Source organism: Microcebus murinus, chromosome 10, assembly GCF_040939455.1.
Source record: "Microcebus murinus isolate Inina chromosome 10, M.murinus_Inina_mat1.0, whole genome shotgun sequence".
Lineage (NCBI taxonomy): Eukaryota > Metazoa > Chordata > Mammalia > Primates > Cheirogaleidae > Microcebus > Microcebus murinus.
The window spans coordinates 91,981,176-91,995,477 of NC_134113.1; the positions used below are offsets into that span (position 1 = coordinate 91,981,176).

The 14,302-nt window shown below is 35.7% G+C and overlaps 1 protein-coding gene across 4 annotated transcripts; it reads right to left on the reverse strand.

Annotated features, from left to right (window-relative positions):
- Positions 1-252: 252 nt before the first annotated feature.
- Positions 253-5,935, reverse strand: LOC105866304 (natural killer cells antigen CD94-like). 4 transcript variants are annotated; one of them, XM_076006785.1, is made up of 7 exons: positions 5,630-5,932; positions 3,904-3,996; positions 3,696-3,752; positions 2,393-2,544; positions 1,396-1,502; positions 1,097-1,236; positions 253-580 (listed from the first exon to the last, which is right to left on the reverse strand). In XM_076006785.1, the coding sequence occupies exons 1-7, from the start codon at positions 5,634-5,636 to the stop codon at positions 498-500; spliced, it is 639 nt and encodes a 212-aa protein (XP_075862900.1). In that variant the 5' UTR covers positions 5,637-5,932; the 3' UTR covers positions 253-497.
- Between the last annotated feature and the right edge of the window lie 8,367 nt (positions 5,936-14,302).

Genomic DNA, 14,302 nt, shown 5'->3' on the forward strand with positions numbered 1-14,302 from the left:
TCTCTAGTTCAAGTTAAACATTTGAAAGTTGTTATATTCTATCCTGTATATTTCATTATGCAACTTAAATGCATTTTTCCTAATTCAATCTTCATACAACATTATGAAGAGTTCAGTGCATAGTCCTGTTTATATTTTGAGAAATAAAATTTAGGAGGTCCTTTCCTCTTCTAGGAAAAACAACTTTATTCTTAATTATCATCATTTAATTGAAATATAAAACTATAAAGTGAATAGAGATGCCAATATAAATTTCTTAGTTTTTATATATGTGACAGTTATAAAATGAAGTTGGTTTTTGATAGCAGGGACATCACGTAATTCCCATCCAAGTCACAGCATTGGACTCATTATTGTCCCCAACCTCTTGTTTGACATGTTCAGAAACTCCTCAGTAAAATGGAGTGCCCCTCCCCTCCAAAAGGGAATTGTTCGGTATTAGACACATAATTTTTGAAAAGGGAATAAGATCGTCATCGTCCATGTAAGTGACTCCTTCACTGAAGCACAAGCGTACAAGTGTGTTCTTCTCTGAAGCAGGTGACAAATGTGAGAAGATTTTCATATGACACTTTCAGCTCTAAATTAAAGCATACAGATATATATGTATATAGATATTGACATCTATATATTGATATATATACATATCAAGAAAGGATATTCACATTATTGTTACTTCACAAAAAGTGAGGAGAGATGGCAACTTCCCAATTGAGTGTGCCATACAAAGAACTGAAGTGATCTTGAGATATATTATTGAGTGTGAATTACATTTTATTTAAATTTCTGCCAAGAGAATTTATAAAGATGTAAAGAAAATCACACGAATATGCACTAAAACTACATTGAATTTTGTATGAACCATATATATTAAAATGCATTTAAAAATTCATAAATTTAACTTGCACTTTATAATTTCAGATGTAGGTAGGTGTACAAATTTCATCAATTTTAAAGCACATGTCTTTAAATATAGGAAAATTGTATCATAAGACAGTTTGACACATTTTACAGAACTAAGAAATAGATAATTATTAATAGCAATAATGTGGGGTAAAAATACTATTTGTAGTAATACTGGATTGGTTGTCCCCACCTCTCTGTCCTAAGAAGCACTTAAATAAGCTTTTTTTACAGATGAAATGATTCTGTCTTTCACACGGTTCATCCACAGCACTTTTCATTGCGTCATACACTATGCAGTTCTTTGGGTCTGGAGTTTCAAATGATGAAAATCTGTAATGCAGAAGAAAATTTTAACACATGGGAACAGGGAGTGAGATGTTCAGGGGTGATCTTTATATTAAACAATACAATTTTAAAAGCATTTTAAAACTCCCTTGGCAGATCCAAGCATTAATTCACAAAGATCAAAAAAGGCCCCTAAAAACTTACAGATTCCGGGAAAAATTAGAGCCATCCTCCCACTGCCAGTCTCCACGTTCTGTATTGTAGGAGAGTCCAATCCAGTAAAAGTATTGATTGGAGTACATAAAAGCCTGCTTGGAGTCAGAGATAAACAGATTAAACTGAGTTTAATCTATTCTGCGTATACCATACTTCAGTGTTTGAATAAGATTCAACCTGTCCCTCATACAGACACATGATTTTTAACTGCTAATTTAGTAGATATAGTCACATCCTCAAAGTTCTCATTGATCAGGCCCACTCATATACGGAAATAAAAATACCACAAAATTTCCCTTCCTGGAGGAATGAGAAACCTCATAGAGGGAAATAGTTTTCACAGCACATTTCCTTCGCAGGGGATCAATGATCAAATGTGATCCCAAACTACCAGTATCTTAAAGGAAAAATCTCATGGGTACAATCTAGACTCCGCACAAATGCTGCATGCAGCTGGGGAAATTTTTCCCTTTTTCTTAAGAACTGGGTACCTTTTATGATTTTACTCTCCATATTGCTTTCATATTATATCCCAGAAAGATGACAAAACTATATATTTACAAGAGAAATTTACAAAATTTCTCTTGTAAATATATATATTTATATATATATTTACAAAATAAATTTACAATATTTACAATAAAAAACTATATATTTACAAAATAAATTTCATTAAAAGAACTAAAAATTACAAAGTTCAAATTAATAACCTATTATTTCTTCTTTGAATTTTCCCTAAAAAGTTTCTTGTACTTTATGTGACAACTATCTGAATCTTTATCCCTATGATGTAAATCTTTGAAGAACTTGATATATGTTTTACAATGGTAGTTTCAAGGTACATGGAATTGATCGGTCATTAGTTCAAAAATAACTGTCCCTTTACTATCTGATTAAAGACTTGAATCAAAGTGTTTGGCTTACTTAGATAGTATATTTTTCTAGATTAAAAAAAAACTGTAGGAAGCCACAAATAAGTACATGCCAGTTCATCTCTGTTTTGAAGCTGAAGCAAACTGGAATTCTGCGAAATACAGAAAATCCTACTTTCTTCCCAAGTTTTCACTTCACCAGAAATGAAGTAGCAGTTGCATTGGTACCCAATCCACTTCTCTGGGCAAGAGCAGCAGTCAGAGCCTAACAGAAAAAATAAAACATTGCATATGACATTGGGATTTAAAATTCTTTTTAATGCAATTTAGTTATTCAAAAGTAATTTACCATTTATTCATTTGTTTCTACAAATATTCTTTGAAAGTCTATATATACCACAGTTCAGGGACTATTAACATGAACAAATTATATTATGTTTTTTTTTCCTCATGGAGAATATATTCCAGGGATAGATCCAAAATTATATAATTTCCAATCATTTATTAACTATAGGTAATGACAACTTAGGTGAGTTTACAAAAGAAATTCAGTATGTTAATACAGTACATAGTAGTATATGGGGCGGGGGCAGTTAGAAGAACATTTTTTTGAAGATGTGACCCGAAGCTGAGCCCTGTGGTGCAAATAGGAGTTAACCAGATGAGAGAGTTAAAAGAGGAAAATATTTAACATATTTCCTGAGTGAGTGAAGAATATGGTACATTGAGAGAATTCTGATATAGATTTGGGTATTTTATTTTTCTAAAAGGAAGATAAACCAATTAATTAGCTTGAGGTCTGATTATACAGTGTATCTGTTAATATCTGCAACATTTACACACAGTAATTATAGTCATAACACATGGTAGATACTCAAATCTTTGCTGTATAATGGTGGTGGAGGTGTTGAGATAAAATAAAATTATAAATGAAGTACTACTGTGTGGGCACAGAAGATGATGAGAAAACATGGGGAGCATTTGGGAAAAAAACACAGTTAGAAAATTTGACTTTGAGCTACATTTGCTAGAGAAGAAAGGTTTAGAATTGCAGAAATCTATGCAATATATTCTGAGTCATAGAAGAGGTGGAAAAAAAGGTAAAGAGATAGGAAAATACAGGTTATACCCAAACACAGGCAGGTAATTAGGATTGGCTGTAATATTTACTGTAGATTATTTTTAATCTGTTACTTAATCATGAACACTTATTAGGAAACATCTGTCATCTCAGGCTACTATTTTCCTTTTTAGTTAATACATATGTCATGCACATTCAATGCTATTTAATCATTCTTACATTAGAGAGCAATAAAATGTAACTATCCTACAATTAATAGGTAAATTTTATGACCAAGTATAATAATTATTTAATTTTGCTCCTATGTGTAAAAAACAAAAAACTGTCTAACATACCTTCCTGGAGGTTGAGTCTTGGAGAGTGTGTGGCCTCAGTACTTGTTTGAAGAATTACTATAAGAAATGATTACAAATTTGCTTGACCAAGTATAGGTTTATGAAATCATGAAATAAAAAAAATAACACATTAATAAAATGAAAAGTTATCCTTAAAGTATTTCCTTAAACTTTTGACTTTTGTGCAGACTTGTCAAGAAAAACTTACAAGATTTCAACAATATTCCCAAAGTAACCATCAACAAAAGGCATATGACTCCTAAGGTCCCAGAAATCAACCTCCACCGAGTGGTCTGAGACACTGCAGAGAAAGACAAATGGAATAATGACTTAAACAAACAAAGTGGCTGAAGTTCTTTTTTACTTTTCTTTTCTTTCTCTTTTTTTTTTTTTTTTGAGACAGAGTCTCCCTCTTTGCCCGTATTAGAGTGCCCTGGCATCAACCTAGCTCACAACAACCTCAAGCTCCTGGTCTCAAGCAATCCTCCTGCCTCAGCCTCCCGAGTAGCTGGGACTACAGGCATGTGCCACCACGCCCAGCTAATTTTTTCTATGTATTTTTAGTTGGCCAATTAATTTCTTTCTATTTTTAGTAGAGTCAGGGTCTCACTCTTGCTCAGGCTGGTTTCGAACTCCTGACCTTGAGCGATCCTCCCGCCTCGGCCTCCCAGAGTGCTAGTGAAGTTCTTAAAAACAGAAATCAGTGATGTATGATGCAAAACGTTCTTTCATTTGATAACACAGTCATCTTGTCAATTAAACACTGAAAATGAAAACATTCAAGAGTTCACCCAATATCAATACTTTTATGCATAGTGCATTGTTCTTTGGTGTAATCATCCATACATTTTCTTCTCTGCCATCTCTGTTTCAATGCAGTAGATTTGCAACCTATTTTTTAAATTGTCTGAGAAGTGTAAAGATCAGGAGTAAGAAGAGGCACCAATTTGTTTTCCATGGGCTTATATAACACATATTTACTTGCATTCTCTCTACAAAATCATAAGATAGACAGTATGATTCCCATTAGATACATGAGAAAACATACAGTCTAATAATAATGTTATTTTCTCCAGGTATCAAAGCTAGTAAGTACCCAAACCAGAAATCAAATGACAGTTGGCCTAGGCTCAGACTCTTTCATTTCACATATTCTATCCCTGTCACAAGAATATTACTTGGGAGTGTGCCCTCTTCTCGTCTCACACAGGCTCTGCTCTGATAAATGTCTAGCTCTCATAGGCTTGCTGAGGTGTTATAGGGAAGAGAAGTCATAGGAACTTTCTGGATTTGATGTGATAACTGCTTCTACAACCAAAATATAGGTATTATTCTGGGGACCTGGATTTATATCACAGTACACTGAATTATAATACATAACCAATCTTTTTTTCCAAGAACATTAAATTTACTCATACTCAAAATTACTTGCTTAAAGCCTTTTCCTCTAAAACGTTTTAACATTAGAAGACTCTACATTAACATCAGCACACTCTCAAGAAGTGTTGCTGTTAACAATAGTGCCATGTGCCAAACTGTTAATTTGTATAATTTTTGCATGTCATAACATGAAGTATAAATTTTTAAAAACTTTTAAGCATTCTGTTATTAATATTTGGCATTCTTTATTTCAATGAAGAAATTATCATGCTCAAAAGTTAACCAGATAAGTTTTATTTCATTCCTAATTTAGAGGTATCTCCATCAAAAGCCACTTTTTAAAACTGTTGTAAAAATTTCACAAAATCATATCTAAGTTATGGATTCAAGAATCAGGAAAATAAAATGAAAGTGCTGATACATGAAAGGCCCCAAAATATCACTGTTAACCATGTGCTTTTCTCTTACAGCACTGCCCCAAAACTAGCCAATCCACAAAATATCTTCTCTGGTTACTTTTTATTTTTTAACTTTGTCACTGGGGTCACACATACCTGCCATGAGAACTGATGTTCCAAGGCCAACGCAGAGAAGACACGGTGCTTGTTCAGGAAGAACGGCACTGGGTCATTGGAGCTCATGTGAAGGAACCCTAATGTTGGCTATGAAGAAATTTAACATAAAAAGAGAAAGAAAAATTGTGTGTTTAAAAGACGCTCTTGAGTCATCTATTGTTGAGACGTGTTTGGATTGCATGAAGCAGTAAAGCAATAAAATCACAAGCTTCTGAAGTGTTCCAGGAATGACGACACAGGAAATTGTCACTGTACTTTTGTGCTGCTAACACTTTGACCAGCACTAAGAAAGGTGAGGAGGAGTTTTTGTTGTTGTTTTTTATGTTTGAACATCAAAGTCATCTTAAAATGTTAGTTGGAAAATGGGGAGGAAATGGGCAAACCAGAGGTAAATTTACTTAGTATGATAAAATTCTATGCAAAATTTCCCTCTTTAAATAGTAACAACCATTTATTATCTAAGTTGTGTTCAATACAGTTCAAAGCATTTGGCATATGTTAGCTCATTTATGAATTAAAAATGGGTTCAAAATGAAGATATATAAATGTCTTGATTTTCCCAATGAAAAAACTGAGGCACATAGAACTAAGTAACTTGCCCCAGGTCACTAAGTTGGGATCCCCATACCTCACTCTGTGCCTGTCATCCCTGCTGCACAAACCCAGCCATGAGGACAAAGTTTAAAAAGGCAGAATGGAGAGGCCTCCCACTACTGTTCTATGTACACACACACACACACACACACACACACACACACACACACACACACTTATGCTATAAAACTGCCCTGGCTTTAGGGCAACACTTCAGTGACTTGGTCACGTTAACCTTAGAAGATTCCTCTAAAAAATGACTGCCATTCCATTGAAGTCCTTTGATCATGACTTCAGCTAATCTAGACTCCTTATTTTTACTGATATGTTAACTATTATAATTGTTTAGTGTGTTATCTCATTCAGATAATATAGTGATATTTTAATATACACTAGTTTTTTCCTAAGGTTCTCAGAAAAGTAACCTTCTAGGGGAATTTCAGGAACAGATTGACATTATAAGAGTCTTGAGAGGAGAGACCTTGATCTGCAATTTATATTTGGAAATGCAATCTACCATTCATCCCTATATAAAAGCTGGCTCCGGCATTAGTTTTTTAAATTTTATAGTGTTTATTTTTAAGTATTATGCTATTTCTATAGATAAACCTGGTTATGAAAGATGGGTTAATCATCAACAGAAAAAGAGAAAATAAAAAACAAAGAACAATGACGACTTTGATTTTTCAGAGTCCATGAAGTCAAAAGTTTTCCATCTTTTTATAATAATTTGCTTTGTGTGCATAGAGCTGCTCTCATTGAACCACCAAAGTTGTTGAAATATAAATCTTTACTAGAGAATATAAGCATGAAAACAACCTAATCTAGATTTTATGCAACTCTTACTTGAGAGAAGTGATTTACAAACAATCCTACGCTTACTTGAAGCCTATCCTTTTTCAGTTTTTGTGTTGGAAAAAGCTGACCGACTAGAAAACTATCTGATTTTGCTTCCTTTTTGTCCCATCTAAAATTGCCTCAACTAAATAGGAGTTTAGGATTTTGCTGTTAACTCTGGTTTGAGATACGAATTTGTGACAGAAGGTACAATAGGGATTATTACTACACTGCCAACATAATAAGGCCACCTTTATTTGGACATTATTCTCAGTTTTCAGAACCATATTTGGTGAGAGTACATCAATCATTGTCCTGTTTTAAAATCTGAGTTCACTGACTTTGAAATAAAAATCCAGCAAACACATGTTTAATCCAAGAACTCCAGGCTCAAGTCGATAAAATAACTGGCCAGGCATGTTGGCTCATGCCTGTGATCCTAACACTCTGAGGGCTCTGAGAGGCCAAGGTGGGAGGATTTCTTGAGGTCAGGAGTCCAAGACCAGCCTGGCCAAGAGTGAGACCCTGTCTCTACCAAAAAATTTTTTAAAAAATTAGCCAGGTGTGGTGGCACTCATCCGTAGTACTACCTACTCAGGAGGATGAGGCGGGAGGATCACTTAAGCCCAGGAGTTTGAGGCTGCAGTGAGCTAGGATGCCATGGCACCCTAGCAGGGGTGACAGAGAGAACCTCTGTCTCAAAAAAAACCCAAAAAAATAAAAACTGAACACACACATACACAAATTTATATGTGTGTGTGTGTAGGGTTGTGTGTGTGTATTTGTGTATAAACTCTCCCTTTATTCTTTCTGAACTGCTGACCCTGGTTGCTCTTTTGATTCCGTTTTGTACATAGGCAGCCGAATGGGTTTCACACACAGTATCCCTCCCACTCCTCTCCACTTGCAGTCAAGGGCAACATTGCCATGCTCCTTGGGATATTTGGTGAACTCTGTCCAACTAGTGCTTGCATCACTATGAGATTTTTTTTCTCCTATAACTGCTGAAAGCCTTGCTTCTATCTCATATAGCTGTCCAGAAGTGCTGCATAATTATGATCAGTATGGGCCTCAAACAACAAATGTCAGGATATACCATGGGTATGGTACAGCACTTTTGATCACAAGGTGAGGCGATTCTGAAAATTGTGTTCTGCCCCATTTCCCAGAATCACTCAATGGTGTTAAGTTCTAATCTCCTCCTCTTGTAGCTAAGTTAAGAAAACAACTTCTATTGCATACCTCCTTCCCTATCCCACATTAACTTTCCTTTTCCTACCTTTAGTCAGTACACATCCCAAATAGTCTGCACACAAAACCTTCCCCAGGATTTGCTGCAGAGAGAAACCAGATTGAAATTCCACCGAAATGTCCACCTTCACTTATGGAAATTTGTTTTTGAAAAGTTAAGTATTCTTCTAAAAGGACATTGCTCTTTGCAGGACCTCCCCTCCCTTGGTGTCCACGCAGACAACCACCACCTTCCCCCCTTGGAATTTACTCAGGCCCTTGTTCTAAGCAAGTGATGACTTCAATAACTAAAATACCTTTAAACTGAGCAAAGAGCTGGGAAAAGAAACTAATACCCATCTAAGATCTGAACAGTGAAGTCTTTTTCTTACCTAGAAATATATAATTAAAATATTGCAGAATATAGTAACAATTGTTAATCATAGGCCATATAGGCTCTCTTTCTTAAAAAATGGGCTTTGCTGTTTTGTTTTGTTGGGTTTTATTTGTTTTTTGTTGTTTTTTTCCATAAGAAATTGTAGGTCAGACTTAAAGCCTCTGGAGCTAAGCCAAAGATTTAACTGCCTGTAGAGACCTGTATGAAGTAGGTAAATTCCTCTTTTCTCAAGGTCCAAAGTAACTTGAGGTTCCTAGGCCTGTCAGAAAGTGACCGTCCTTGCTTACCACACATCAGAAAATGTTTCAGATGTTATAGAGCTTTTATGGGCCTTATAAAGTCAACCTAATTCTTCAAAGCAGGCTGGACCTTTCTGAAAATATGCTGTTCCAGTCAAAGCCTTGCTAGAATAACCAGCATCTCTAATTCTGTCCTGTTAGAAAAAAAAGCAAATTCTTATTGAACTTATACAAATGATTATATTGCCATAAAATAAGAATATTTAGAAATAGTTTGCAAATTTTGGAGAAATCAAGTAGAGAGAAAAATACATGTTTCGAATTGTTTACAAAAATATATTTTATCAATATTTTGGAAGCTATAAGTAGCTCAAAATAAGGAAAAACGCTCTTTTGACTTCTGAAAAACAAAATAAAAAAAGAATCAGTAATGTTTAAACAAAAGTGATTTTAAAAATTGACTTTGTTTCATGTAATTAATATTTATTCTGTTTGAAGTTGGATTAGTAATCCTCATGAATGCATCATCTTTTTAATTAAAGTTTTCTTAGTTGAAATGATCTGATCTTCTAAGTCATCATCTGCACCTATATTTAAAGGTGTGTGTAAGAATCCTTTCTATAAATTTCCTTGAATAAGCCAATTTTGGACTGTAGTCAGTTAAAAATCACTTTTTCAGAAGAATCAAAGTAAGACAATAACTATGGATGACAAAAGTCTTAGGTTTGTCCTGGTTAAAGAGAAAATGGACAGGCTGGGCATGGTGGCTCATGCCTGTAATCCTAGCACTCTGGGAGGCCAAGGCGGGAGGTTTGCTCAAGGTCAGGAGTTCAAAACCAGCCTGAGCAAGAGCAAGACCCCCTCTCTACTAAAAATAGAAAGAAATTACTTGACCAACTAAAATTATATAGAAAAAATTAGCTGGGCATGGTGGCGCATGGGTATAGTCCCAGCTACTTGGGGGGGTGAGGCAGGAGGATTGCCTAGGATTTTCATTTTTGCATTAGTATATTAAATAGCAAAAGTAATTTTAATAAAAACTTACACACAAATCTATTTAATCTTAATTAATTTGACCATACAGTAAGATTTCCATAAGGTTTTATAATTTTTACCATTATTTTCCTAAATTTATATCAATTTAGTTTTGTCTATCATTTTTATTCATTTAATTTAAACCTATTTTTAAAACCTTTAAATTAAGCAAAATTATTTTTCCACAAAGATCAAATTTTTATGTTTTTATACCCAGTTTTTCCAAAAACAAATCTTATTTTCTTCATATACTTTATATATACAATAATTTCATTTATGTCTGGTAGTTTTAATTACATATATTAAATATAAGGTTAACTCTTAGTAATCCTAATTTTAGTAAAAAACCCAGAAAGTAAATAATTTGATCTTTAAACATGTAGACTTATTTGGCCTGCCTGACCAACAGGTTCAGGTGAAAATGCCTACATTAAATTTTGAAGATATTTTAATTTTGTTTTGCCAGTGATGTTAAAATTATCTTTATTCATTGAAGATTATTAAAGTCACATGAACTTGAAAAGCATTTGGGCTAGTTTTTTCCTTTTATGAATACTCACTTATAACTTAATTTGGTACTATGGAAAATAGACACATACATGCATATGAAGATACAATCAAACATAATGAAGATTGCATAGCTTTGATTTTAAAACTCTAGCCACAAGACTGGCAAAACAGGTGGATTTAAACCACATCCTTCACAATAAAACAATTTAGAGTCTACTTATTTTAATATGGCCAAAGCCCTCACAGAGAAAACAGGGTAGCAGTCTATGTTTCAAAGCATAGAGAGATAAAAAGCTAAGCTGTGGGCGGCAGAGGTGGTTGGATCCTTTGAGCTGAGGAGTTCAAGACCAGCCTGAGCAAGAGCAAGACCCGTCGCTACTAAAAATAGAAAGAAATTAGTTGGACAATGAAACATATGCAGAAAAAATTAGCCAGGCAAAGTGATGTATGCCTGTAGTCCCGGCTACTCTGGAGGCTGAGGCAGAAGGATTACTCGGGCCCAGGAGTTTTAGGTTGCTGTGAGCTAGCCTGACACCATGGCACTTTAGCCCAGGCAACAGAGTGAGACTGTGTCTGAAGAAAGAGAAAGAGAGAGAGAGAGAGAGAGAGAGAGAGAGAGAGAGAGAGAGAAAGAAAAGAAAGAAAGGAAGGAAGGAAGGAAGGAAGGAAGGAAGGAAGGAAGGAAGGAAGGAAGGAAGGAAGGAAGGAAGGAAGGAAGGAAGGAAGGAAGGAAGGAAGGAAGGAAGGAAGGAAGGAAGGGAGGGAGGAGAGAGAGAGAGAGAGAAAGAAAGAAAGAAAGAAAGAAAGAAAGAAAGAAAGAAAGAAAGAAAGAAAGAAAGAAAGAAAGAAAGAAAGAAAGAAAGAAAGAAAGAGAAATTGTTCTAAATGTTTAAACCACATCTTTTCTATCTGGAAGCACACACACACAAAACAAATACGAGCAGTCCTCTGTAGTAAAAATCACCTGCATTAAACCATCATTCTTAATCACCTTTAAAACTGTATGGTTTTATTGGTGACTGTCTCCTCCAGCTTTTTCACAGGAGTGAAAATGTTAGGTAGGTAGTGAGGGATTCCAGGGCTCCTAGGGACAAAAGTGGGTGCTGCTATGATCCAGCCCCACAAATGGGCTTTCAGAGAGGCTCGTGGGAGATCTGCATGCACAGTAAGACTCAGGTCGTAGAGCTCCCAGCTGTCCAATCAAAGTGGTTCCACGGTGACGTTTGAACCAAGAGGGAGGTCCCAATTCAGGCACTATAAAACAACATGCAGACCATAACCCCTTTTTGATCCCTTCCTTTTGCTCTCTCTTTGCTGAGAAAACGGGTCCAGTAGTTATCTGTGGAGTTTGAATATTGCCCTGTAAACCTATATCTTGCTCTTGCTCTATAATCCCATCTTTCTCTCCTCAATAAACAGGATTTCCGTGCTTGCCTTACTTTGTCGTGTCTGGTCATTCTCCAGCTAGGTGTGCACTAAGAACCGACATTTCGGACTGAAACCTGAAAAATCTATCTATATTAAAAAATAGTGTAGAGCCATAAGGTATAAATGGTAATCAAAGTCAGATTGTCATAAGAGTATAGATATAGGCAGAAGTTAACCAGCCATTGTTCCCTAACTTCCTTACTGCTGTAACAGGTTACTGCCTATTGGCACTATCCTCCCCGACAGATGCCAGATTTGTGACTTCCCACACTACTTCTGCTGATACCATTGCTATGGTAAAGCCTAAGACTGGTCTTTCAAGTATTTTCCAGACTCTGCATTCTGAGTCCTTCTAGATTCTATCCACTGCCAACTTTAAAGCACTCCAAAATTTTAGTATTTTTTTCTTTATGACACTACCTCCCTTCTCAGTAGCAAAATATGTATTAGTCATCTACTACTATGTAACCCATTTCAAATACTTAGCAGTTTAAAAGAATAAATGGGCACTATCTCACACAGTTTCTGAGGATTAGAAATGCTGGAACAGTTTAGCAGGATGGCCCTCATGAGGGGCTCTCATAAGGCTGCTTTCAGAATGTTGGCTGGGACTGTCACCATCTGAAGACCTGACTAGGCCTGCAAAGAAGGCTCATTACATGGCCGTTGGAATTAGACCTCAGTTCCTTGCTGGCTGTCCCTAGGAGGCTTCAGTTTTGTTTTGACAGGGCTGCTCAAGATATGGTAACTGGTTTCTCCCAGATCAAGTGATATGGGAGAGAGAAAAGAGGAGGAATCCATGCTATTGTTTGTGACCTAACTCAGAAGTGACAAATTTCCACTCTATTTCATTTATCACACAGATCAACCTGGATACAATGTGGAAAGAAATTACACAAAGGCATGTATACCAGAAGGTAAGAATCATGGGCAGGCATCTTGCAGTTGGATATTACATAATTTATAGATTTTCACCTTTTAATATAAACATAGACGGATAATATAAGACATAATATACAATGAAATTTGTAAGTATATTTACAACTAATAGGATGTGACCTGGAAAATAATAAAGCAAAGCAGAGAGTAGAATTGATGGTTTATAATGTCATCTTACACATAGACAGGGGTTGGCAAACTATCGCCTGTGGACTAAATATGTCTCACCACATGTTTCTGTAAATAAAATTCTTACATAACACAGGCAAACCAGTCATTTAGGTATTAGCTACATCTTTTAGCACTACAATGGCAAAGTTGAGTAGTTTCCACAGAGATAGGTCCACAATGTTGAAAATATTTACTATTTAGTTCTCCAGAGAGAATATCTCTACCCTTGAACCAGGATATAAAGAGAAAAGTCTCAGAAGTTCCAAAAATTATGGAAATACAAAGGAGATTAAATATTCCAGACTTGCACGTGCCGACAGCTGAAAGGAATCCTAAGGCTCCCATGAGTACAGGCTTTCAAGGCTTCCAATAAGGGCAAAGGCTATGATCCTGCATGAAAAAGAGAATTCAGATAAGCAGCAGGGGACCAAGACACATTCAGGGACAAGCTCCCAGTATTCTTCCTATTTGCACAAAGACATGCTTCATCTCTGGATAAATCAGCTGACGTTTGTGTAATAAAACTTGCTTTCCGGAGAGTTGAGGCTGGAGTTTCTTATAAAGTTTTTATGCCCACTTGGCCACAGAACAGAAACAAGATACCTAATTGATTAACGTGGATGCAAACCATCAATAAAGAAATTGGGCCTAGTTTCTACCTGGGCATTTTGACCTTTAAGCAACTCACCATAAATTATTAATTGCCTAGTCACTCAACCCACTGTTCATATCATGGCCAATCACCAAAAACAGACTCTTAAGCATCTCTGAAAATAAACAGAAAGCTGTCCCAGTCCAGTTATAAAATAATTATCTTTCTTATGTATGCTATATTAGGTTGTACATGTCAATAATGGGGGAACTGAGAATTAATATATTGGGAAAAACAGAAAATGTTTATTTGCCCTGGCACAAGTGAATCAAGTTCTCAGTTAACTTAGGAATCAAAAAATAATGTTTAAACTGCATCAACTATGAAGTAGCCATTGTAACACATTTCTAGGGGTGTGCTGGTATGGTAGGCAGAACCCTAAGTGGCTTCTAAAATTGCCATGCTCTGATGCACACCTCTATAATCGCCTCTTTTTGAATTAGAATAGGATTTGTGGATAAGATAGAATGTTACTCTGTGTTTGGATTACACTAAAGGACACAGGTGAGGCAATTTTTCAGATGCTATTAAGGTTCCAAATCCATTACTTAATCAAAAGAGAGATTTGTCCCTCAGGGTGGGCCTCACCTAACCAACTGAACACTTTGAAAGAGATTGTA

What these genes read in the sequence shown, in the direction of transcription:
- LOC105866304 (XM_076006785.1), bottom strand. An exon ending in GGGAATATTGTTGAAATCTT is followed by an intron (nt 3,753 to 3,903) that starts GTAAGTTTTTCT and finishes CATTTCTTATAG; the next exon opens with TAATTCTTCAAACAAGTACT. An exon ending in TTCAAAACAGAGATGAACTG is followed by an intron (nt 1,503 to 2,392) that starts GCATGTACTTAT and finishes TCTGACTCCAAG; the next exon opens with CAGGCTTTTATGTACTCCAA.